General features: G+C 40.6%; 1 protein-coding gene across 1 annotated transcript in view; it reads left to right on the forward strand.

Annotated features, from left to right (window-relative positions):
- The first annotated feature begins 2098 nt into the window (after window positions 1–2098).
- Window positions 2099–26312, forward strand: part of MTX2 (metaxin 2) — a 35361-nt gene continuing 11147 nt past the window's right edge. Inside the window, exons 1-3 of the mRNA XM_040603778.1 lie at window positions 2099–2229; window positions 16034–16081; window positions 17053–17099. Coding sequence (XP_040459712.1) covers window positions 2190–2229; window positions 16034–16081; window positions 17053–17099 — 135 coding nt within the window. The 5' untranslated portion in view covers window positions 2099–2189. The remainder of the gene's footprint in view (window positions 2230–16033; window positions 16082–17052; window positions 17100–26312) is intronic.

Here is a 26312-nt window from a genome sequence, read left to right on the forward strand (position 1 = left end):
ACCATCTTAATTTAGACTGTTATAATCTAATACGAAGCCACACAACTACTCAAGACTGCTCGGAGTTTCTATAATTCAGTGCTATCCAACTTATAACTGTAACTAGAAATGCAGCTTTCAACAGCATTTAAAAATAATCAGCCCTCTTCCACATTACTGTTTTCAGGCCTCGGTCCATTGTTCTGATGTATCTACTGGCTCTTCTGCTTTTGCCCTAATATCATGCTTTGCCACCGTGTGAAGAATATTTTTAGTAATGACACTTTGTGATTCAATAGTAAGCATCACCAGAGGACTTCCACATACTTTGCAAACATTAATACATTTCTGTATTTGTTCTATATCTTCTAGTACTTGTAAGATCTTAGAAGACTGAAATATCATTGTGTTATCTGTCCTTCACAGTAGAATAAGTCTATTTGATAAAACGAGATATTCTTGATTCTCACTAATGTGTGGCTAGATAAATGAGGACCAAGAGGCACGCAGAATAATGGACCACATCCACTATGCTCTCTGCAATCTACATATTTGATGTATAACTTAATTTTATGGCTTTTTCCCAAACTTTGGATAGTCTTAATATTATGGAATCAAGATTAAGAAATTAGTGCTTGTTTAAAGGCAAAGGTGTACACCTCAAAATGCAGAGTTTGTCTTATGGAATCTTAATGTGAGATGAAGAAAAGGCACCTGTACCCTTTACTGAGTCCCTTTAGTTATAACTTATTGTCCCCAAGACACTTCAGGAAGCATTTTGATACCAGGACGTGGAGGACATATTCAGTATGCTCAGTAAAGAAAGCACCTAAGCTTCTCAGAACAACCTTGTGTCAGATTCAAATCATTTAATGCCCACCTTGTCTCCCTTCCTCTGTGATTTGTGTTTTAAAGGTCAAACAATTAATGGCCCAAGGGGTACACTGTTCTGACCTGTCCAGGGGAGCGGTGTGTTCCAAAGCTGTGCAGCTAGAAGCAGCTCTTTCGTTCATGTTTGTATCAGGGAAGAGTTCTGGCTCACCATCAGCGTGGCAATTTCAGGTGCTTAGAGGCTGGCCTTTTTTCTGCTTTCAGCCTCTAAACCATATTTAGCCGTTTGTGTTAGCTTCAGAGAACTAATGAGATGAAACCCACGCATGTGTCAGAACTCCGCACAGATGAGCGGCAGGGGAATGAAGGCTTGAGTCACCTTGCTGGGGAGACTCTAGAGCTGGTGACAGCATTCCAATAGCTCTTTCTACACTGAATTAAAAAAAACCAAACACCCCCCCTGAACAACCCACGAAGAACCCTGTTGGGACTCTTCCATAAGAAAGGAATGTAAAATAGTCTAACTTGTGTCTTTCAGCTCCTTAAGATACTGCCTCCCCACGACACGTGGGGTAGGCTGAGCTGCCCTGCCATCCCAGTAGAGCCTCCCTGTGACTGGGGACTCAGACGCAGCAGCCGCGATGTTCCATCCCGACGCTGCCCTGCCGGCCCAGCGCAGCCTTGCCCCGGGATGCTCCCCGCGGGGCCACCGCGCGGGTTGCGCACGCCTCACCCACCAGCAAGCAAGAGCTGCAAAACGCCAGCAATGCTCCCTCCGCGCGCTCGCATTTCATTTTGCTACCAGAGTAACGCTGAAGCGCCCGCGGCACCTCGGGGCCAGCCGCCTCTGCACGGCGGAAGGCTCCGGCGGCGAGCGCCAGGGCTGGCCGTGCCCGGGCCGCCGGCCGTGCCCTGCGCTGCCAGCGCATCAGCCCCGGCTTCTTCCCGCTATTGGCAGCCCCCGGTTCTGCTTTCGGTGCCCGCGCACTCCCCAGTGCGGGGAGTTGCTGCGCCGTGGCGAAGCGCGTGGTTCCGCCCCGCTGGGGCTCCCAGGGGACCCGAGTCCAGACGGACGGCTCCTCAGACCGGACCGAGGCGGGTGACAGCAGCTCCCCAGCGCCCGGTTATCCGCAGGCGCCGCTCGGTCGCCCTCCGGACCCACTGAGCGCCGCCAGCGAGCAGAGCCCCGCGCCGCGCGCGTGCCAGCGCCGGGCCGGGCTCCCCGCCCCGCGTGCCGCCGGCGGGCTGAGGGGGCCGCGTGCGGGGCCCCGCCCCGGGCGGCGGGGGCGGGGCAGGCCCCGGATGCAGTTGCTGCCCCGGCGGCGCGGCGCCCAGTTCCTGTGCGTGCCGTCGGCCTGCCGCCGCCCGCCCTGCGCGACATGTCGCTGGTGGCGGAGGCCTTCGTGACTCAGCTGGCCGGTGAGGGGCGGGGGCGGGCGGGCGGCGGCCCGGAGAGCCGCGGGCGGCCGGGCCCAGCTTCGCGTCAGGCGCCGCGCTCCGGGTGGCGGCCTGAGGGTGGCGGCGGGGCAGGAGCCGCCCGGGTCCCCTGGGTGACCCCTCAGGACGGGGCTGGGGCGCCGTGGGAGCGAGCCGGCCACTCGTGCCGGGGGGGCTGCTGCGTAGGGCCAGCGGCAGACCGGGGCTCCGGGTGCCGTACGAGGCTCGGTCCCGGGTGCCTGTCCCCTCGCTGGGCCCCGAGGGCGGCTCGCGCTGCGCGACTCCCCGCGGAGCACAGGTTCACCCGGCCCCCTCCTTTATGGGGTCCCTAGCCCCTAGCTGGGCCAGAGCGCCTGTTTACTTTGATTTAATAACTTTTCTGTGTTTAAAGCAATTAACTTTTCCTCAGTCGTCCAAAAAACTGCGTCGTATTTGTAACTTCAGCAGCTGGAGCCGAGTCCCGCGCTGTGGGAGCGCTCGGCGGGTGCCGGCCTCTCCCGCTCCCCGCGGGTGCCTGTGGCGTTTCCTCTGTTGCTCTTGGGAGGCTCAGAAATGTAACGGCACCTTCGCTACTTGTTAGTGCTCTTGTGGTTTGCTGCAGCCGGGCCGTTTAAACTGCACGTGAGCCTTGTCATAAAAGAGAAATGTGTGTCACGGTGGAGTTATTTAGTAAAAAATTACGTTGATCTGCTCTGAAGGAAAAAAACCCCAACCAACTCTTGCACCTCGGGTAATTCGTTGCTAGGAAGTTCAAAATACATTTAGTGTTCTGCCCACTGAAAATCAGTGTGTTGTCCAGTTTCCCCTTACTTGTTATTTTTTGTTACAGTTTTCTTGCTGCTCCACAAGCTCACAAGCCAGAAATACTGCAAGGAAATAGCATTCTTGACTGTTAAGGAGGGTGGTGGTGTTTTGTCTCAGAAGCTGGGCCTTCTGCCATTTGGTAGAGGCCCCAGCATAACAATCTGAGTTGGAATCTCTATGGTGAATGTACAGTTTCCAGAATAGGCTTGTCCCCAACCTGGTGGGTTGGATCTTGAATCTGTGTGTGTAGAGGTACCCATAGTCAAGCTTGAAAGTTGTGCTGGGCTCTTGGGTTGGCGTTCATTAATTCATAGATGTTAGCGCAAGTGGTGCTTACATTCTGAGGGCCAGAGCCCTGTATCCTCAGGATGTGGAGAATACAGTCATGATCAGCATTGTTTTAGTGCCATTTACTAGCCTTTAGTATATTTTACTTACATGGTGGAACACAAGGATAATGACATATGTGAGTAGGTGTTGATTCTGCTGTGTTCCTCTGCTCTGTGACCTTTATGAATATTCTAGAGTGACAGCTTGCTGATACTTACTTTCTTCTGGAATTACAAATACAAACTCAAAACTCTACTGTATGTAGGCATCTCATTGTTTTCTTATTGAAAGTGCTGTTTTTTTCCGCAACAACTTCCTGCTAAACGAGCAGATTGTTGTGGAATACAGCAATGTCAGATCCAAATTAAGTATAGTGTAAGGAAAATGCATATTTGAAAAAATGGAAACAAGAAGAAAAAGTTCTGCAACAACTGGCTCTTTCCTTCCTTGCTGGAGCATTCTTCCTCTGTTCCTGGAGAGATTCTTGCCTCCCCTTCAGGGTAGTTGCATGCTGCTTATAATACTCAGACTAATGTGTTAAAAATTGTACTATTAAGGTGGTGCTTTCGGGGCATCAGAGCTGCTCAAGTACTTCTGGATCCTTCTGCAATTTAATAAGCTTAAAACAGTAGCACTGCATCTTTTACCTGTCAGTCACAGGTTAAGTGATGCTCATTTTCTTTCTATAGGTAAAGTAATATGTAGGCATCTAACAGAAAAATACTGTCAATACTCCTTTATTTTTTGCAGAGCAGGAATGGTTGGTGCTTATTTTATTAATCTTGTACTTCTGCTGGTTATGCAGCTATTTACTGTAACTCAAGGTGCAGTACAAATCCTTGTTGCAGACCTGTCCACTGAATCATTCTTTACAACAAAATTATGACATATTGCCTTTGCTTTCGCAAAAGCGAATCAGTGGCAAAAGCAGTTATCTCCCTTGAAAAGAAAAAATACCTTTTCCAGTGAGTTGTGGCCTTCTTGGCTCGTCGGTACTATGTACCAGTCCCTGACTGGAACTAGATGACTGCAGAATCACTCACTCTGTGGATATGGAAGTTTTTTCTAGTGGAAAAAAGAAAAAAGTTATCTGGGATCTTGGCCAGTACCCACCACGCTTCTGGATTTCCTGAGACATTGCACAAACACAGAGAACACTTCATTCTGGTACCAAGAAGATATAAATATCCTGCAAATGTAAGAATATTTGTGAGAAAGACAAATGGTGTATCTGTGAGGAAAAAAAATACCACTTAACAATGACACTTGTTTTAATAGCGTCTTGTCCCCATATCTGTGGTTGTGAATACTGCCTTTCTTTTATGTATATATGGAAATGTAAGAATGATTGAGGATTTTTTCTGTGTCCATAAAAATAAAATTTGACTGGCTTGCCATCAAGGATCCTGTTCATGAGGATGGTTGCTTTGTCGTGGCAGTTGCAATGAATTACCACTGCTCCAACATGTCATAGCCATAAAGCAAGGGTCTTTGCACGCCAGTGTTTAAAGACAATCATCCCAGCATAGGTTGTTTTCTAGAAATGTTTTAAAAGCTTAAGGGAGGGTTTTACTAGAGAAGAGGATCATAACTTTCTTCTACACACCGACTTGCTTGTGTATGTGTTAGAAAACTTCTTTTCTGCACCTTATGCATTCACTTCTGATGTCCCTATTCTAAGGTTTGTCTTGACACAAACTGAAACACAGAAAATACCATCTGAACATACGAAAATTTTTTTTTCTGTGAGGATGTTTTAATACTGGAGTAGGTTGCTCAAAGCAATTGTAGAGTCTCCCTCCTTGGACATAATCAGTACCAAACTGGAGATGGGCCTGGGCAACCTGCTGCAGCTGACCCTGGACCTCCAGAAGTGCCTTCCAACCTCAGCTGTTCTGTGGGAGCACCAGTTGCTCAGCCTGCTTGCACTACTGCAGTAGTTCTGAACCCTCTGTGTAACACACGTTCACCTGAACATGCTGAGCACAGCCTGCTGCTGTAATGAATTAATGATTAAGTACAAAATGATGACTAAATCACATCTGTAGAGTAAACCACTTGCTTTAGTGCCATTCAACTTTTGCCTATTCAGAAATATAAAGAGGTTGATGCTGTGTCTCGAGGTGTAATAAACAAATATTTCCATAGCTTCATGAATTGCAAGGATGTTGTCACATTTTAAAGCATGTTTCTGAACTGCAGAAAATATTAATTGGATAATATGGTAGAGAATTTGTTTAGAGTAGCTCGGCATCAATCATGTATTAACGGGATAGGAAATGAGTGTTTATACTGTAAGAAGAATTAGAGTGCCAGCTTTCAAGTGGTCCAGAACATTAATCTTCCTAACTCTAGTAGTTTTGAGAAGCTGACTGCTCAAATAATCTGTAAAAGATTGTTGAAAAGATGTTTAATTGATCACTAAATTACTCAATATGCTTATCCATACCCCAGCCCCACCCCCCAGTTTTAGATCAGTGATCAAAAGAGAGAAAATAATATCCTTGTTTGTCCTTTGATCTCTGGAAAATTACTTCTGTTTATTGCTGTTGAGTTACGTCCAAAGGTCTTAGGCTAGTTTTAATACTAAGGGAAATGAATGCAGTTTGAAAAACAGATGCCCTTCTGCCTTTAGATATTTTACATTCTTGGTGAGTCTACCTCCAGTGTGACATGCCAGAGCACAAATAAATCTCCGATGTGCATGTTTAATGTATTGAGACAAGCTGCAGTTTGGCTGAGAACAAATACATTGGGAATGAAACCTGACCACCTGAATTGTTCCTGCACATAAAGACATAAAATTTAAATGGAGTATGCATTTTGTGCATCAAAATGTGCATAGGTAAATGTTAACGTTTCCTGCATGTGTAAGGTGAAAAAACATAGTTATTCTTGCTTAATAACAGGTTGCCTGCAGCACAGATTGTTTAAGGCTTCTGCAGAGGTGCTTGTAGTCAGAACCAGGCGATTCGAAAATACGAAATTTGTCAGGCTGTGTGATTTTATCTTACAGTGTTCTTTTACCTGTGCTTTTTTTTTTGGTAATGGAACTAAAAGGAATCCCTTTAACTCTTGTTCAGTTCCAATAAAGAAGTCTCTTACACTGCTCTTGCTAATTTATGCTCAGACACATATGTTTTATGGCTTGATTTGAACCAATCCTTTGAGTGGGTTGCCTATCTAGTCTTTTTTTCGGTTAGGGGAAAAGTTACTTTCACAATTATTATAGTACAGTACACAATTCATTTTGAGATACTGTTATTTTTTGTTTTTAAGAAGCGATATAATTGCAGTTTATAGTAAGAGTATGCTTCTATAGTTGTTTCTGGCTCCATTAAAACTAAGCAGTCTTTCTCTAATCAGCATTTTATTGTTACATGTTTTCTGCTAAAGTACTGTTGTCTTTTCTCATGCCAGAAATGAGATTGCTCTAGAAATAACAGTAACAAAGTTAGTAAATGAAAAGTAACACTTATTTTGCTATTGTCCAGTTTGATTTGCAAGTGAGCTTTCATCCGTTGTAGAATGCTTCAAATATGAGTGCTGCTTAGGAGCCTAACTGTTCAGCTCACAAGAGGTCATAGAAGAATGACTTTGGAGAGAGACCAGTTTCTTGTCTTTCTCACTCCTTTTTTCTCTCTGGCCCTTGAATGTTCTATTCTCTGACTGTCCTCAGGCACTAACGTGGTCGCTTCCTGTAGGTTTGTGCCCTATGAGCCACTCCCTTTTCAAAACAAGAATTGAGTGAAAGAGCTTGGTTGCTGTCCTTTGCTCTAGGTGAACGGGCGTCCAATGTTGCTGCGCTGCTGGGCATTTTCAGCTCTTTCTTGAAAGTGAGTGAGAAACTGCAGATGCATGCCAGTCATGGAGAGGACAGGGAGAAAGTCCGCACCAGGTTCTGAAATTTTTATTATTATTATTCTTTTTAAATTCTGCTCTTTAGTTATTGAGAAGGCAACATAGATGGCACAAAAATGTGGATTTTTTAATACAAAGTGGAAGAATTTACATGTAGTAGTAAAACCTATGAAATGCGTAGGAAGTATTGGAAACATCAAAGGAAAAAATTACAATCGTGCTCCAAAGAAAGAGGAAAAATTGATACCAGTCTCATTTGTGGGGGAAAAAGCCCAACCAAAAAAATGGAATGTGTATGCTGAATTGGAAAGAAAAAATGCTGAGAGATGGGAATTTTTAACCGTTCTGCCTTCTAGCTGTTGTATAATAAAATTGAAGCCAATGTCATGCTTGCATCCCTAGCAAGAACTTTTCAAGTCCAACTGCATGTTTTTTGTTTTTTGTTTTTTTTTTGGGAGGGGGGGTGGCATTTGCATTTGAATGCCATATTGGAGAAACTCTGGAGGCATTGGGTGTGTTCACTGAAAGCCTTGGAAAAGAAATGAGGAAGGCTGTGAGGATATGATTAAAAGAACAGGATAACATTTTCAGATTTTGAAGCAGGGAGTCTGCAGTGTTTCCCAGAGGTGAGGAAGAGCCTGAGAGGTGCTATTGCAAATACCATTGTCTGTTTTGGGATGACTTAAAGACTGTGAGCCCTAAAGCACCATCTTTCCCCTTGCTAGTGGCAGCGCTTGGCTGGCTGACTGCATCAATGCTCTTTCTGTTTTTACCCTGCAGAGCTCTTCTGCCTAGAGGTCTCAGCTCTTCTTGCCCCTTTTCAGGACTCTGGCACAGAGTCTATTTTGTCATCACTTGTAACTCCTGGTACCACTGTGCTCAGGGCTGTGGGCAAGACAGGAAAGGGACAATGCAGGGGAGCCTTACTGAAAGCCCAGAGGGACTAGGGCTGGGTGAGCAGGAATTCTGTGTGTGGGGAGCAGCTTTTGGAGCACCTGTGGGATATTGAGGTCCTGTCTGGCTGGACAGATGTGTAGGATTTCTGTTGTGGATCAGAGCAGGGGTGCTGTGGATGAGAAAGCAGGGAGCTCCGGGCATTTTGCAGAAGTGGTGTTCAGACTGCCTGCCAAATATCTGTAGGGGAGGAGGAGTTCAGACTACCACAGAGAAGAGGGGATCTCAATCTAAGAGAGCTTTCAAAGGACTGATTTAAAGTATACAAGTGTAGATAACATGGCTAAGAAACATCCCAGTTCAGTAAGGCACTTAAGGCGTTCATGAGTACCGTACCTCCACTGTCCTACTCTTCACAGCTGCTGTGCTTAAAGTTTCACTTCTTGAGTCAGGGCCAAAGAGGGGCAAGGGACTTAAGTAGCACAAAGGGAAGGTATTGATTTAGAGATCTATAAAAAGGTATAATTAAGAATTACAGAGCTTCTTTGAGATGGAGTATTTATGCTAAATATCAGGAATAAGTAAAATAGCTCCATCTTGTCAGGGCTTTATAAATAAATGTTTTGAGATCATTTAGCTGGCACACTCTCTTGGTTTTTCTGAATAAATCCAGATGTTGATTTAGGAGCAACTTTTATTTATGGATTTAATTTTGTTGAGTTTTTTTGGCCGCCTCTGCTGGTGGGAGGCGTGATTGTGCAAGTGGGGAGATGCTGAATGATCTCTCTCCTGTGGCCTCCCCTAGCAATGAGTGCTGAGCATCCTGGATGATTGAACTGCAGATGTGTATGCTCTGGAAAGTCAACTCAAAGATAGTAACAGAATTGGACTAATGCTTAAATACATGCAATTAATAGCTTTCTTGGAGGGTGAAGAAGCAGATTGTGTCATGCTAAATGGCTGCTGCAGTAATGTCACACGCTGACTGTCTTAGTGGTGCAGCCACAGGAAACTCAAGTTTGAGAATTGTTGCTGAGATTGAGTCTTTATGATGACAATCTGCTTGATCAATAATTACTGAACAGTCATGATTTACGTGAATTGTAATAGCTCTGTGTAGGAGGCCTGGGATGGATTTAAGCAAATGATGTAATTATTTGATACATGATTTAATGCATACGGTTTAACTTGTGTGAAAGTCGGTTTTCATTTGGCAAGGCACTATGAAACACTTTTTAGTCCTTTGTCAGCAGAGCCAGGGAGTTGCTGATGTTTTCGTTTTTTCTTGGCCCTTGTTAGTTTACAGGATCAGACCAATTACATGAAATTGATCTGTACTCAGTGTGGGTGGGTTGGACTGGTGGTGGGTCTTAAGGAAGCTAATTCACAACTTTCTCATACTTCCTTTATTGATCACCGTTAATGTATGAGATACATATTTTCAACTGCTTTGGTTCCAAAGTGGCCACAGCTTCACTGTATTAATCAAAATATACCCCTCCACTTATTTTCTGTAATAACGGTATAGAAACACATAAATTCTTGGCCTTTTCTTTTAAAGTAATATATTACTACTTGAAAATATGACCACTTTGTATTATGAAAAGAGAATGAAGTAATTGTCTGCTTCTTTTTGATGCATCTTAATGTCAAGTGGTGAATAATCCTCTTTCCTTCTGGAGTCTGTGCGATAGCGTTCTGTGTGGCTTTCTTTGGGTTACTACATCTAGAACATAGTGAGTAGCCAGTCACCCCCATAGCACCAGTCTTGGGAAACCAGAAAAGGTAACTGTGTTCCTGCTGATGGTTATGATGTTTGCTGTGTAATGTTTGGAGACTGGTGTGTAATGTTGGATGTGAAAGTTGCCCAGATGTAAGACTAAATTTCTTTTTAGTGTTTACTCTTGTGAGAAAGCAGTTTTGAGGTATCTCATTATAATTTAATCAAATTTGTACCTGGGGAGAGGCTAAAGGAAACTGGAAATAATGTGTAAGTTAATCTCTCCAGCTGTAATATTGCAATACTGTGATTCAAATTAATGCCAACTTTTTTTGGTGTTTAATAGAGGATATCTTGCCTCTTGGCTGTTTTAACAGGCCTTGTAATGCTGTGTGAACCAAACTGGTAAACACAGATGTTTTAGCTTGCCTCCTTTTTATGCAAGTTTAATATAAAAGTGTTTAAGAGGAATATATCAGAAAGAAAACTGATCCATGCAAATGTGGTGACTTTAGAGAAGTAGTCTTTATTTCTATACAATCCATAAACTTCTTAACATTGCAGGAAATTACTCTGAGAAGTAATCACTAGCTAGATCCTAGGCTCATCTATGCAACAGCACACAGTGAACTGCGTGGAAGAGGTTGTTAGTCGACTGAGTACTGTGTTCACAGAAGCAGGAAGAAGACACAAAAGGAAAATTGCTAGCATACTGAGAGTTAAGTAAATTTTAGTTTATAGGAGATTCGGGGCAGAAATTGTCTTGATTTAATTCTTACTGTATAGTTTTTCACTATTTGAGAACTAATCAACAGGATAGTAATATTGAGTGTTAATGCAGTAGTCTTGATTTTTATTAGGTATAGGCTAGTTTTATAACAGGAAACTATTGCGATCTGCATTGCCTTTCAGAAATGTTCTTGCCCCACCAAAATTCTATGTTATTACTAATAGCTTGCAACAACCTAATTTCAAGTTGAATTTTTCCTACAAAAACTTTTAGCCTGTTGATAACTTAATTTCCTGTGCAGGAGGGAACATCTTGATGCCTGGATCCAGAGGTCTGTGATGTTTGCTGTGGCTGATATTCAAGAATGCTGTAGCTTGACAACAAATGTGCTAAATGAGTGGCAGACTAGCAGGGCAAATCACATCGCATACCCTTCCACTTGAAACTGGCTATTCATACTAGACTGCTGAAATGGCTGTGTTGTTGTTTAGCATATTACATGATTTAACATGCAGAGTATTTTGTGGCTTCTCATTTCCATAGTCAGAGTCTCATTTTTTGAAGTAACAGAATTAAAGGCATAACTGTAAACCATCATTTCATTACATCTCTTTCATCATTGTGAAGGTGGATGAAAATGTCTGTTTCCCCCGTCTGTCCAGGCAGCACTGACACAGGATGAATAGTTTCCCAGTAGAGTGTAGGAGTTGAAACTGAGTTGTGTACATGTAGAAAGAGACTCTGAACAGCCTGGAAAAGGAACTGGTGGGGCTGGGGCACTGTAGAGCATCTTGGGAATGTGGTACTTCCTCTTGCATAGACTTCACTGGGCGAGTGCTATTGCACCCTCTCATTCTTTGGATTAAAATTCAGCACTGTACAAGTACAGTATGTCCTGTTTTGAGAGCATTATTTGGAGCTGAGATTGCAGTTGGAGGCTGCACAGGCCTCAGGTAAGCTCCTGATCCCCTGCTGGTAGTGGGGTCCAGTGCTCTTGAGTATCTCTTCTTACAGCATATGTGCGTTCTTCTCTCTTGCTGTCCCAAAAGCATTTGGATGGATGAAGTCTTAATATTGAAATCACAGTCTGAAACATCTGGAAACGTTGAAATCAAAATGCTAGTTGAGTATCTGTTTCTGGCCTTAATGTTGCTCAAGTAAAACATTTCACCACAAAATCTGAGGAATGCATCTAATGCAATACATTTTTAGTGGCAAAGAATTTTATGTGACTGTCATGACTTATTCTGTGTTTTGGAAGTTTTTTACTGAAAGCAGAGATTACATATTTTCTAAGTCATTCTCTGACGTGACAGGTGAAGATTCTAGGAATCTAATAGTTTTAATGTTTTAATGGATAGTTGCAAACCCAAGTAATTAAAATTCCGCTGGGAACATGCAACACACCAGTTCACAGAATTTTCTTCTCGAAGTCTAATTTGACACCTGAGAACCCTGTTAACACTTTGAAATCACATTTTCTATGCTAAACTGTTAATAAATGAAACTTTGACTAACAAACACCTTGAGCTTAGTGAAATTTTCATGCATTTTTAGTCATCCACAAAACCAAATAAGATTTTATGTAGGTGATTTACTTGCTATTTTACTTCTCTGGTTGTTGTGATATGCTGCATCTGCTGAACTCTCAGCTCCTAGGATAACAAGGCTTGCAAAGTAATGCTTTCTGTGTCCATCTCACTTTAATTTTCACTTCCCAGTAACTTTTGAACTCAAACTCACTTTGGACAAATGCTACAGGGAGGACAGATCCTGCAGGAAACCTATACCTGGCTTTAAAGCAAGCAGTTTGGTAGAGGAGAGGCAGGGAGAGACAATAGTATGAGGTTTGCTTGTCCTGAACAAACAGCAGACCATCTACATGAAAGACTAAAATTTGAATTCGTTAAGCATGGGAAAAGTTTCAGTAGGGTGGGAAAACAACTTTTACTAAAGACTGCAAGCCTGAGAGACAGACCCATTGAAAACCACACAATAGTAATTCCTCTGATTATGAAGGCAGAAGGAAGAACCAAATAGTTCCTAATTCTGAAGATATGTGGAGAAGCTCTTCCTGTAAGGCATACTTCCAGGCAGTTATTTAATCCTGTGAGCAGCTAATGATAAAAATGTCTGTTGCGTAGGTTCTAACACATAAATGTGATTCTGTGTTGAAAGCTTCTGAAACTGAGTTGACATCACATTTGTTAATTTTCTCTTTATATACCTAGTGCCACAGTAGCTGTGGTTAGCAGGGAAACTAACATCTACAGACCGGAAGATTATAGTTGCCAAAGGATAAACTGGATTTGACTTCATTAGTGCACAAATGATAAGTTTGTGAGGAGTTATTATAGCATTAATCAACTTGATGGATTGGAAATATGACAGAACTGAAGCAGTGTGTAATATTAGTGCCTATTATTCTACAAATTATGTCTTCACCTACATTCATAAGGCAAGAGTCATTGCCGTACATTAAAGATGTTACACACTTTCTCCTCTCGTGGAGGCGTGTGACAGCCCTTCAGCGATTCCTCCTCTTCTCTTCCTCCAACAGGGTTCTGATCTCCCTTAGCTGCATCTTTTCACCTTATAGCTAATTGAAGGTGGCTTGGTAGCTGATACGTGAGCTTAGCTTGCACTTTACAAACCTGGACCTCTCAGGTAGCAGTGTGTATTTAAACTTCTTGCTCCATCAGAAAAAAATATTTAATACTCTAAACACCTTGGAAGAAAGAGTGAGTAGAAATTGGAAGATATGAGATAGATAGAGAATGAGTGTTTAATTCGTTGATTTTCAGAGGATTACACAGGCTTTGTGTATTTACCTCTGGTGCTGCTGAACGTGATTGGCTGCATGCAATTCTGAATGCATGCTGCAGAATATTTTTTTTCTGGGATATGAGTAATAATAAGTGGATCTTAACGTGAAGTTGATTGTTTTAAAATCCAGTCCATACAGTGACAGCAAAATCAATTGTCTGGTCTGTGTGAAAAGGACTGGAGGCTTCAGTTCAAGCTCATGAGCATGTGTCCACCTTGTCAGCATAGTCGGAATTGTGACCTCCCTCTGGAGACTTGTCAGGTGCCAAGTGCAGGGGCTATTATTCATTCATTTTCTTGGAACTGCTGAAATTCAGAGTTTAAGGTATACTGATAACGAAGGCTGAGATTTTCATATGGCTGTTTGACAAGTAAATGTAAAGATGACAAAAGACATATATTAGTACACAACTAAACTGCGAATGAGTGAATGCAAAGATTTTAAACTACCCTTGTCCTTTCCATCCCTCAATTTGGGCGTGTGCTTTTGTGTACTAAGACTGTGTGATAAAGACTTAATATCATGACTAATGAAATTAGGATCAGCAGATAATGGTTCATGAATATCTGTATGTGATCAGTGGAATGTGGAAGGAAAATATAAGCTGATAAGGGTAAACAAGTTACAAAAAACCACTCTACTCGTGTTTTAGTTTATGGCATGGATATGGCATGCCTTACCAGCGGTGTAGTTTTGGGTTCTATGTGCCGAGAAGCTGTTACATATATACGTATATCTCTATGGCTGCATATAACTTAGTGCCAGGATCAGACTGGAATTACTAGTGTTTGAATTTCTTGAAATACACCAAGCATTTTGTTGGAAGATGAAAAGTTCACTTCATTTTTGTGGGCCTGAAATATTTCAGCCATGTTCTTATGTAAAAATAGGCCATTTCCAGTTGGGCTGGAATTCAAGAATGCAATATAAATCTGACATTTCAGTCTGAAGAGGCTCAGGCAAAAATTTTCAGTAGAAATGGGCCCATGCAATTTGAAGTTCTATGTACCGTTCTGGACATGTGAAAAGGATGTTTTCACTGGTTGGCTGGAGTATTTGAGATCAGTGTGCCTTTGTGACTTAGTTACTTCTGTAAGTATCTCAGTCTAGCACTGATAATTTACTGAAGTATAATAATAACATTCTTAATTTTCTCATTCCATCTGCTCTTCCAAGACTTCGGTGGACCTGAAGAAATGTATGTTAGATAAATTATTTTAAACAGTTAAGACTGTAATACCACAGACACTATCTTGGTCTCTTTTTATTTAAAGAATTAAATGTACTTCCACCTCAAGAATTTTTACTCCAGGGCAAAACTTTAATGGAGGTATGTAAAACCAATAACTGCTACAATAAAACATAAAACATTTTTTCATGACACTTAAATGTGATGAGTTGCTTTCTCATGCCCATACTAGTATAGCTTTTGTAGGCTCTCTGCCTTAATGTTAGAGGCAGTGACCTTTGCAAAACTTTGTACAGTGTTAGAAGCTTTACAGTTCTGTGTGACTTCCATAGAAGTTAATGCTTCATGAGTATCCAAAAAGGATGATAGACATTTGTACTTTCTTTCCCTTCGAGTTCTGAGGGCAAAGGCACAAAGAATGACCTTACGGAAGCCAGTGACATCTTTCTGTTTGAACCGCACACAGTTATTTATAGACATTATTGCTTAAAAACATTACAGTTATGAGGGCATTAATTTTGTTTACAAATACCTAGTTTGGGTAGAATGCAAGTTTTGAATTGGTATTTTAAAATAGATTTTTTAATCAGACATTCACAAGGAATGTAAGGGAGATGAAACAATGTGGTGACCTGTTATCTTAATGCTACCATTAACAGTAAATCAGTACTGATCACTGTTTTTGTGTTCCCATAAATTCAAGTGGTGTATGACTGATTAAGCACAACGGTTCTTAATGGAAGATGTGATTGTCTTTTATTTTCTTGCCTTTTTTTTTTAACAACTGTTTAACTGTTTTGAACAACTGATGATGCAGTTTTGTTAATACATATTGACATTCCCATTTTAGGGTAGACCAGTACATCATTTAAAGCAATAAGTAGTCCCAGTTGTCCTGGTGGATAGGTTTCTGACATGCCCAAGCACCTGACTTTGTGGTATTGTATAGGACCAGTGACCTTCATTTCCCCAAAGCATTGCTCACACTTGGTTTGGAGGTTTGTGCCTATCTCCTCTGTGTGTTGTTCTGTTCTTTCCAGAATTCTTTGTTTAGTACCTTAATAAATAGTTGATCTTGAGAGTGGCCAGAATTGTGATGGGGATGTGCACAAGGATGTTTTTATGGTGGAGGTAAAATAGCTGCTTCAGCTGCTTGAGAATTAACAGGGCCTTCTGTAACGTAGCTTGAATTTTAGCTTTTCTTGCAACATTAAATTTTGGGACTTAGTTTTCTGCTCTGTGTTGTCCCCCTGTGAGCAGGAGAGAGGTATGGGAGAAGACAGTGGCAATGGGGTGATTTTAGGACAGGTTAAATCTTGCATCAGCATCATTGCAGTTTGAGTTCCTGCTCTAGGTAATGTTTGTGTTCAGTTAGCATCTGCAAGCACATTGTTGTTTGGCTTGCTTAATTAATTCCTCTTCTTTCCACAGCCACAGAGCCTTGGCCTGAAAATGCTGCATTGTATCAGCAACTGAAGGGTGGGTACACTGTTTGTTGCAATTAATAATTACTTTATTTTTAGAAAACGCATTAAATATGCACTAAGATAATTAACGGCAAGGAAGCACAGAAACTGTTAAAAGACTCCTTTGTGTTGTTTGTCTGGTCAGAGGTTTTAGCTACGCTTGCATCTGCCAATATAAACCAGCTATTCATGGCCTATAAGGTCCTTGGTTTATTATTGACTCATTATATTGGCTGCTGTAGGCAGTGTAAAATGATGTGGTTGCAGGCACAGTTGGCAGATTTACTGCACCAATAGCTGAGGCAGCAGATTTTTGAAGTCTTGTGGTAAAGTGGGCTCTCGGTAAAAAGGAACTGTTAAAATGTATAGGCTAGGATGGTTCAGGCTCCCTTTAGCAGCTCTTCATATATCATCAGATCACATTATGGCCCCCATTTGGGGCTCAGCAGCCTGCTACAGTTGTCAGAAGACTGCAAAGTAATGAAGACTAATAGGTAGCAGCCCTAGTCTTCTAAGCATGGAATTTTTATTGCAGTGAACTTGTCATCTTTCTTTTGTGTGACAGACCTAGACACAGTGTGCAATATTAACTGCTAGCCACTTTTATAGGTTTCTGAATGCTTTTACTTTTTAGCCAGAGGAGTTATGAAGATGTGGGTTTATTTAACTTTGATTAGAAGAAGAGTAATTGGCATAAAACTCAAGCATTTGGTTGTTAGTTGTGAGTATTTCTTATTGTACATTGGTGGTAACGTATGATAAGTGCAACTGCATTTGCAGGAGAAATATTCCTGGTATTCTTTTTTTTTTCTTTCTTTTTTTAATGTTCATATCATAGGTTTTCTAGACCAGCTGCATAATAATTATATATGTGCTCCTTGTATTATGCATCAGAAATGCAATCTAGAATGGCTTACAATTACAGGTCAGTAGCTAAATGGACACTGTCTTTTGTAATTGTGTTTTTTGTTTTTCTTTCAACAGAGGAACAAATTCTGCTTTCTGATAATGCATCTTCCCTTGCTGTTCAGGTAAAACGTCATCTTTTCTAAACTAAAGATGTTAACTATTCAAAAAATATAATGGAATTATCTAGCTTAAGTAACAGCATTTAGTGAAATGAGTAAGTTAAGAATTATTTCTGTCAAAATCAATGACTTAGTTCCTGTATCTGATGTGCCTTAAGGACATTTGTGAGTCCTCTTTAGAGTGCTGCTGCTTGTACTCATATTTATATTGGTCTATATTTGTACAGTATCTGCTTATCTACCTGCTCTGGGAACTGTGCATGGTTCCTATCTTTTGTCACTTGGTATGGTAGTTTGTCTGGTAACATCTTGCATGATACTTGCTGGGTATTTAATTCACGAAGCTAATACTGCCCCAGACTTGAGGCATGTTTGCTTCATGCTGTGGGTATCAAACCTCTATATGTCTCTGATAGGTTTTCTCAATTTCATTATGCGTACAGAGTTGAGATCCAATGTGGTTTTTAGAAATAGTCCATATAATTGACAAACCTGCATCTCTAATTGACTTAAAAGCACCTCTGTGGCTGTGAAGTCTGCATAAATGCCATTAACCTGTTAGGTTCAGTAACCCCAAATCTCAAGGGGATGTTTTCCCCATTAGCAAAGAGGGCCTGACTGTCAGAAGTGGTGGTGAGCAGGATGTCTGTAAGGTTCCTGTTCTTCAGAGTAACTGCTGCTGCTTTGTGTAGTAGGGAGTCGCACTGTTCCCCTGTTTCTTGCTTTTTGTGTGAGTTTAGCTCAGAGCAGCTAGAGCAAGCAGTCTTTGAGTGCGATCCAAAAAGGTCACATCTTGTTTAGCTGAAGTGAGACACTTGGAAACTTTAGCTGACATGATCGGTGAAAAGGTTGGGATCATTTGATCATGGTAATTACTTCCAAGATCTCTTAACTTTTTTCCTTCCAGTCTGGCAATCTAGGAGGTACCTCTAAGAGTAAATTCTATCACAGCAAGAAAACATTCTTATCTTTTCCTGGAAAGAGGAGTCATCTTTGGTACACAAAATAAATGGGGCAGTGTCTGTTTGTTTGGGCAGTGTGTTTTATATTGTGCCTCACAGTTAACGCAAATAAGTGCTTTTGTTGCTCACTTGATTTCAGTGTTCCTTTTTACTCCAGAAACTGTATTCTTTTGTGGCTGTCATGAATATTCTTGCCATCTAACAATGTGTAGGTGTGGCTTGTATTTAAAACACAGAAAAAAGCATCAACATAACCCTAAAATTTCCTTTTCTAATGCATCATTTTGCTTTACTGTTTCCAGTCTGTTGTTATCCTACACGTGTCACTTAGATGATAAATTATCTATAATATATTAAAAATGCTTGTTTTTCTTCAATATTCTCTAGCTGGACAACTGATAGTAGCCATGACTATAAATATGGCTCTGGTAGATATCTGATCTTAAACTTTATAGAACAATTTTGTATTAGGGAATCATATCTATTTTGAAGAATCTCTGTAACACGGTTTTGACTCCAAAAGAATAGCTATCCTTGGTGTCTTTGATCCATTTTGAAATGTTACTAGGATCTGTAGGTATATATTACTAGCTTAGTGATCAGAAAGCTTTAAATATACTGGTGTATTTTGTGTAAGCAAATTGCTGAATTCCTCTGGTTTAGAATTTCCTTTTTATTCTGATAAGTGTTTATCTTTTTACTGGGTATCTTTTTGGTGGTGTGTGTGTGTGTCTTTTCCTGAGGAAGAAATGGGAATGGGGGATAGGAGGAGAAATAGGAGCTAGTACCTGGGACTTTTTCCCCACTATTGCCATTAGTTTTCCCCCTGTTACTAATTTGGGGCATACAGATAGCACTAGAGAAGATACATACCTTGTTGATGGTTTGTTGAACATCCATGTGGTGAAAAAGCTTCAGAATTTTGAGTGCCTCAGATCAAAAGAGCGTGTGAATCATCAGATCTTTAAGGAACATGGTTCACAACAAGACTCTAAATGTGCTGCAACTGGTCTTTCAGATCTTTCTCAGAATCTCCTTGCAGCACCTCTTCATAACGCTGTTCTGGGATAGCGCTCAGAGGACATATATACAGACAGCTACATATAAAATAAAGAATAAAATCAGATGTCATAATAAGTAATTATTTAGAGTAAAAGTTGGCTGTTTAAAATTGATGATCCTGCAATACAGATGGCATTTCATGTACCTCTTTTCAACAGAGCAGATCAAGCAGACAGCAGAGCAAGTTACTCTCAGTGTAGGTGAAACAGACTGTTGCAGGCATTTTGTTTGAATTAGTGAGTAGTGAGGGCTGCAGACCGAACATAAGAAGTTGGTTGAATCTAGCTGTTTTAATAATGATTTGGCTTATCACTTCTCATTGTGCAATGAAATCTGGACTTCTGACTTTAGCTGTATGTCAGATAAGAGAGGGGAGGGCAATGTCTTCCATTAATTGCTAAGTAAATGTAGTGGTGCCTTCAATAGTTAAAAACCAACCAAACCACCCCCCCAGAAAAATCCCTCTCATCTGTGGAACCTTTCTGCTGATTCTTGTAGGGGTTTTTATTTTGTTGTTTGTTTTTTAATTCTGCTTCTGCCCATTGTTCTTGGAAACAGACTAACAATTCCTTTCCCTTTTACTGGGTTCACCTTCTTTGTATTTGCTGAAAATGCAACATAACTTCAAAAGAGCTAGTGCATTATTGCTGGTACATCTTGGTGTTTGCACTCCTTGTTCATTAACTTGAAGTATTGTATTATACAGTCCTGTTGAAAGCGAAGCCTATTTGATCTTAGGCTGCAAAATCTTGATATTGAATGAAGTTTTATTTTCACTGCAAATGAATTAAGATCAAGGAAAATACTAATCAGTAATGATTATCCAGCGACAGGAAAGAGAACGTTGTGTGTTGAATGAAGGCTCTGTTCTTCTTGTGAGATGTTCAGCCCTCTTCCCATTAAAGTTAATGAAGACACATACACCTCCTGGGTAACATGACTCATGGTTAAAAACCATTCTCTGCTTATTTATTATACAGCTTCCATTACACAGCATTCCTGCTTATCAGTCTTACGATAGTAAGAAAAGCCACCAAAACCCAGAAACGAATACACAACTATATTTCAATAACAAAACAACTCTACAACTTCAGGGATGGAAAAATGGAGTTTTAAACGAATTAAAACTGAATTACCATAGGAGAGTATATTTCAGTGTGAAGCGGAGAGCCTGTCCAGGCCTCGTCTCCCTGTTGAAACCCAGTGCAGGTAAAGCCTTTTTTGTTTAGTGCCTGGATGGAAGTAATGTGGCTGCATAGGAGGGAGGGGGTTAATACAGCTGTGCTGTGCCAGGCCTCTTGCTTCAAATGTTAGGACTTGCTGGGAGGAGGAATGTGGATGTTGAGACTGCCTCTGTTATTACAGGTTCTTCTGAAATCTTTATGCAAGTAGTGTCAGAGTCTTGCTTAAAAGGCTGTCTAAAATGTTCAGGATTGTGGAAATTCTCATAGCTGTCCTGAGGTTATAGAGCCTGCAGCTCATTATGTTAAGATATGTATTAATTGCTTGTGCAATTGATGTCCTTATAAATGGTCTTAATATATTCCAGGAAAGCGCATTTAGAATTGTCTGTTCTTAGTCCTGAATGACAGAAGGATGTTTGGGCAATTTAAAATTGTGTTACACAGACCAACTGCTTATTTACTTCAACAAGTAATCAAATGAATGTGTAAATCATGCATGATTAATTGCCCTTGACAGATTTGTGATTTTTTTTTTTCTTGAGTGTGTGTGTATATGAGCAGTGGTTTGTTTTTTTTCTCTAGGCAAAACATTAGCAGAAATTTGAACTTGTTGCTGAGGCTTGAACAAAGGCTTAGTACTGAAATGAAAATCTGACAGTCTTTTTTTTAAAGAGAATAAAAGTTGGAATTCTTCATGATGAGAAATGCAGTATCAACATAATCAATCTAGCACATTGCGTTGTAGCTGAAAACATGCTTAAATCCCAAGCCATACAGGTACTATTTGTGAGTGAAACATCTTTCATATAGTTCTAAGATGAAATTACCCCTGAATGAATAGCATCTTCATTTATCTTCAAAACCTGTGTGCTACCAGTGAATCTACTCTTTCTGCATTCTACAACAAGAATTACATTATACCATTAGAGCAGTGTTGTGCTGCAGTGTAAAATAGATTGTTTTGGAGAATGAACGTGGCTTTGCTATAAATTACATTCACAGGTACAAAGGAATTTGTTATTTTGTTTAAAATAGTCACAAATATAATTAAGCTCTTAATTTATGTTAAACTACACATGTGGCCATTACCATAACTGGATTAGGAATTTAATCTGTCACTCAAAGAATGATACTGAACAGTTTTCATTTATAACCTTAGACACACTATTTCAGTTACAGGGTCTGCAGCTGTTTGATATGAAAACTGAATTATTCTGTAGATTTGTTCATGGTTTTTAATTTTAAAATGTGTTCCTGCAATAAAGTAGAGAATAACTCTTTAGTTGTCATCACATATTGTCCTTTGTATGCTCATGAAATAATGCAAAAATGAAAACAGAAAACGCCTTTCACTCTTTTTCACAACAGTATTGTATAAGTGCTTTTAGAAGTGCTGCTGAATAAGAGATGGCTTGGAGTGCCTCGTTCTTTATTAAAAACTAATCATGAATATATCTTCTTCAAATGAAGCCTGGAGTGTGCCATCTGAAAATAGTGTTGCTCATGTGGGGATATAAGTTGCGAACTATTTGAGTCTTGACATAAGTAATTTCATTCTTGCCTCTGATCTCAGAAACTGCAATCTGGATATGATTTACATCAAATTGTAACTAATTTTTAATGAGTGTATGTGTTTTGCTCATATGTATTATTGTGCGAGGGGACTGAAGGGGAAGGGAAGAGCATTGTGGCGGGGCTTTGAAAGGGTGATTTGCTGCCTGATGTGTATTGTATTTCCAGCTGACAGTGTCCAAACAGCCCTTCCTTAGCTGGGGAGAGCAAAGAGGAAGGGAGAACAAGAGTAAGAATGGCATCTGAAACAATTAACTGTAAAATACAAATGTCCTCCCTCCCGTCTCTTAATTCTTTCCCATTGTATTTCATGCACAGTCATTTTCCATCCTTGTCATCATAGGAAGACACAATGGCATCCCTTTCTTGCATTGTTTCGAGGACGGCAGCAGTAGCAGAGACGAGAATGTCAGTTGTGCGAGAAAAGAGGAAGGGGAGGGTGGGGTGAGTTGCCCCGCGGCTGGCTGTGATTTCTGGGCTCTGGGCTTTTGAATTGGGCTAAGGCAGCAGAAAGGCGATTGCTCTGATTATTTTTTTTAGATACCTGAAATCCAACATATTACCTACATTTTGAATTTGAAATTGGTCAGGCTATAAGAAAACAAAATAAGCCTTAAGTTGATTGTGTCCTTTAAGCAATGCTGTTGTAACTGTACTCTGTAATTCTGGCAGGAGGTGTCACCTGCCATGATTGAAATGAATGATAGGCATAAGATTGTTGATTAATACTGTAACAAGTGTCACCTCAGAGCTTCCTATCAGCCCTTCTGCACATAGCTGCTGATACTTCATTTTCTCACAGCAAAAATATGAACTGGCTTGTTCCATGCTGACTTCGAAAACAGAGTGGCTCATGCTACTCTTGGGGAGGAGAAGGCAGTGCAATGCAAACCATAGTCCTGTGTGGATCAGCTTGTGGTAGAGCAGGAAAGGCGCTGAGAGGCTTCTCCATGCCTTTTCTTCAATTTGTTGTCCTCACTTCCACAGTCTTTGTTCCCTAGTCTAGAACAGTAAATACTGGGAGGGCAGGGAAGGACAGACATAATTAATCTGGTGGCACCTTTTTACCTCCCTATCCTCTATTTTCCCTCATGGACTTGAAGCACCTCTCCTCCTCCCTCTTTACAGCAAGATCTCCCATTAAAAACAAGGTGCACAGAGGCAGTAGTAACTTTGTAGGCTTGGTGCTTTCAGCCTGGAAGAAGAGAGACAGCATTGCTAGAAATACATTGTTCACATTTCTCCCTTTCCCTGGTGCTGGCAGAGTAGCTGATGCTACAGGTAGAGGGGCTGAAAGAGCATGAGAGGGGAGACTGTTGGCCTGCAGGGAAGAGAGACGGAATAGGGCTGTGTTGGAGAGAAGCTGAACAGACCCCATTAAGCTGAATCTTTATTTTGTAATGCATTTACCTGTTTCTTATATTAACCTCATCCAAAGAAAGGACACACTTTGTTCCAGAAGTAAATTAAGTGTTTGTAGTAGACATTATATTAAACATAAGTTACTAAACTGGACAGTTTTCCAGGCATCTGCTTCAGTCATTGAATGCTGATACAGCACAAGAAATCGGGCCCCTATTTTTAAAATTACAGAAATGCAAAGAGTCAATGGAACATATGAATAAAAGAGGCACTCCTGCTGATGCCAGGGGAATAAACCCAGTTCTTCCTAATTGAGATTTCATTATCCTTGTTTTATGCTGCACTAACTAGTATGAGCCATGAAATTACTCATTCCTTTTAAAAGCCTGAGTGTTTTTGTTTGATGTCCTTCAGTTGTAGTGAATGCTATAGATTTATGCCTGAAGGAAGTTACCTTTATTTGTGTAAAGTCTATTGGGAAGTAATTTCTTGATCTTCATGGGCAAGGGGATATGAGAACATTAATTTCTCCTTTTTATCCTATTTGATTCAAATAGTTAACTCTTTGGATAGGTGTTAAGCGTTAAAAAAAAAAGTTTATCCTTTCCAGCAGGAATTCGGTTCTCCTTTCCTTGCTTAGAGTTTGTTTAGGAGAGTTCTTTTCAAAGTATCAACAAACATTTTCAGTGAACATCTTTACTTTGGACTGGAAAACTTTAGATGAAGTAATGTGTACCAGTTTTACCACAGACGAGAGAGATAATTTCCAGCCCCACCCCCCCACCCCCCTCACCCCCACCCCCCGCCACCCCTATTCTGAAGAACTGCAGCTGCTGTAGTATTATTGCATGAGAATCCTAGGTGCTGGGGGAGATCCGGGTTGTAGCCTACAATAGTCACCCTGTTCATTCTTTGGCAGTACATTTTTTTTTCCAGAGGAGAAAAGAGTGGGAAATCTAATGCTGTTCTTTGGAATTACAAGTCAAGGTATGACACACTATGCTCAGTTAAATGTCTTGTTTCTAGTTTTGTTGTTACAGTCTTGCTTACCATTTTTAGGTGAATTTTTACAAGGGCTTGATTAACTAGCTTATGTCACTTGGAATTCAGTTGGCCCCTTTCAGTCCTTTTTTAAGTTGATCAGTCAAATTTATGATGTTAGCAATAATCTCTGATGTACTAGAATAAGCATGGGCCCTTGATCTTTCAGATTGCTCAGCTTTTGATGCTGTGTCTTTGAAGGGGTGTTGATATCTTCATGAATCTCAGCAGAACTGCACTGGGGTGGTTTCAGCCTTCAGCCTTTTGCCCTGCACTCCAAAAGCACTCAGAGGAGCTAAGCTCACTCCCTTTTGCTGGTTTCTCTGACAGGAAGAGTAGGGGTTTACTTGCCTGCTCAAATTATATATGTGAGGTACCCAAAGGGAAATGAGATGCTCTGAGCTGAAATAATCAGTGTTTCACTGCATCTTTTATCAGGGTTGGAAGCCATGACAGTCTGATACCATCTGCACACCAAATGTGTTGGTTCTTGACATTCTATGTGAGTGTCAAAAAGGGAACAAATCCTCCCTTGATCACTGGGCTAAAGTGTTAAATGAGATAGAGACTCACAAAAATTGCTGCTTTGTCCTGTATTCTCTCTGTATGATTTCTTTGATCTGTGCCAATTTCAACTATTTTGGTAATATTTCATGCCACTTACTATCTAACATCAGTTACTGTCTAAAATCTGATTTTGCTAGTTGAATGCATCAGAAAAAAAATTTTAGAGGCTTTCTGGCAGTGGATATTTGTAAGAATGCATTGGTCATGATCCTTGTCCATCTCTTTTTCTAAAAGAAACCATAATTTCCATAAATATGAAATGCATTCACTGTGCTTGAAAACTTGAAAAGTCAAAAGCACTTACGTTGCTAATACTTCCAAAGCTTTTCAATGACATCAGTGGAAGAATGTGAGTACTCTCCTAGCAATGCAAATTGTAAGGCTTATTTCTTAGTCTAAGCCCTCATAGTTTGGGATAGCACTGCCTCTTTTTATCAGTTGCCATATATTTTTCAGTGAACTTGAAGGCTCTCCAGTTGACCGTTAGTTTAAGCTGAATCAAGAAATGGATACTGGCCTATTTCTCTAGGTAATGATTAGTTCATCAGTGTAGATTCAGTAAGGATTAAACGTGTCTCATATCGTGGGGCTTTGCTTCACTTTCCTGCTGCAGAACAATTTTTAAAGAGCACTTAAAACTGAATAGGTCATGCTTTGGATGCAAATTACAGCTCAGCATATTGGTCTTTTAATTCCCTGGGTGTCTGTCTTTTTAAAGATGTAATTGTGGGTTTAATTTTTTTATTTTCTATTTTTAGGTTTATGGTATGGCACAAAATGGTTTTTGTCTTCAACTCTTTCACTGTTCTGTTTTCCTTTGGTTTTGTGTTTCATTACTATTGCATCACTAATCTTAAAGCCAATCCTAAATACAGACGAAGATTGAAGTGTAAAGTTGTTAACACGTGGATGCTGAAGGGATAGCTGGAACAGGCCTTGTAATGCTTCTGGAGAGGCAGCCCCAGTGGCCACTGTTCCTGAACCCCACAGGAGGACTGCTGGGGTGAATGCAGAACCAGATGGATTTGTCCAATTTTAGTCTCGAATCACTCTTTAGTTTCCCAAGCTGAGTCATCTAAAAAACATTCATCAGAACTGAAGATGAGTATTCCAAGGAAGTTTATTCAGGTTTTTGGTTTGGTGTTTACTTTAGGGTCATCTTTTAAATTTTTTAAAAATTATTATAACCTCACTGAGGGTGGACTGACTTCTAAGTTTACTAGAATCTGTGCTTTATTATGCAGAGTAGCAAACATTTTGTTTAGTTAATATTTGTTCCCAATTTAGAGCTCAATTCTGGCTCAACTTCCTCTCTCCTCTTTTCTCTTAGAAGTGTGAAAAAGGCACATGGTCCCAGCGTGTTTGCATTTCTGAGATGCCAAAATGGCAATGTATTCTCAGTCCCCTTTGCACTAGGCCAGAGACTGAGGTAGAATTTCCCTGCCAAATGTAATAAAGGTTGATAT

This window comes from Falco naumanni, chromosome 8 (assembly GCF_017639655.2).
Source record: "Falco naumanni isolate bFalNau1 chromosome 8, bFalNau1.pat, whole genome shotgun sequence".
Lineage (NCBI taxonomy): Eukaryota > Metazoa > Chordata > Aves > Falconiformes > Falconidae > Falco > Falco naumanni.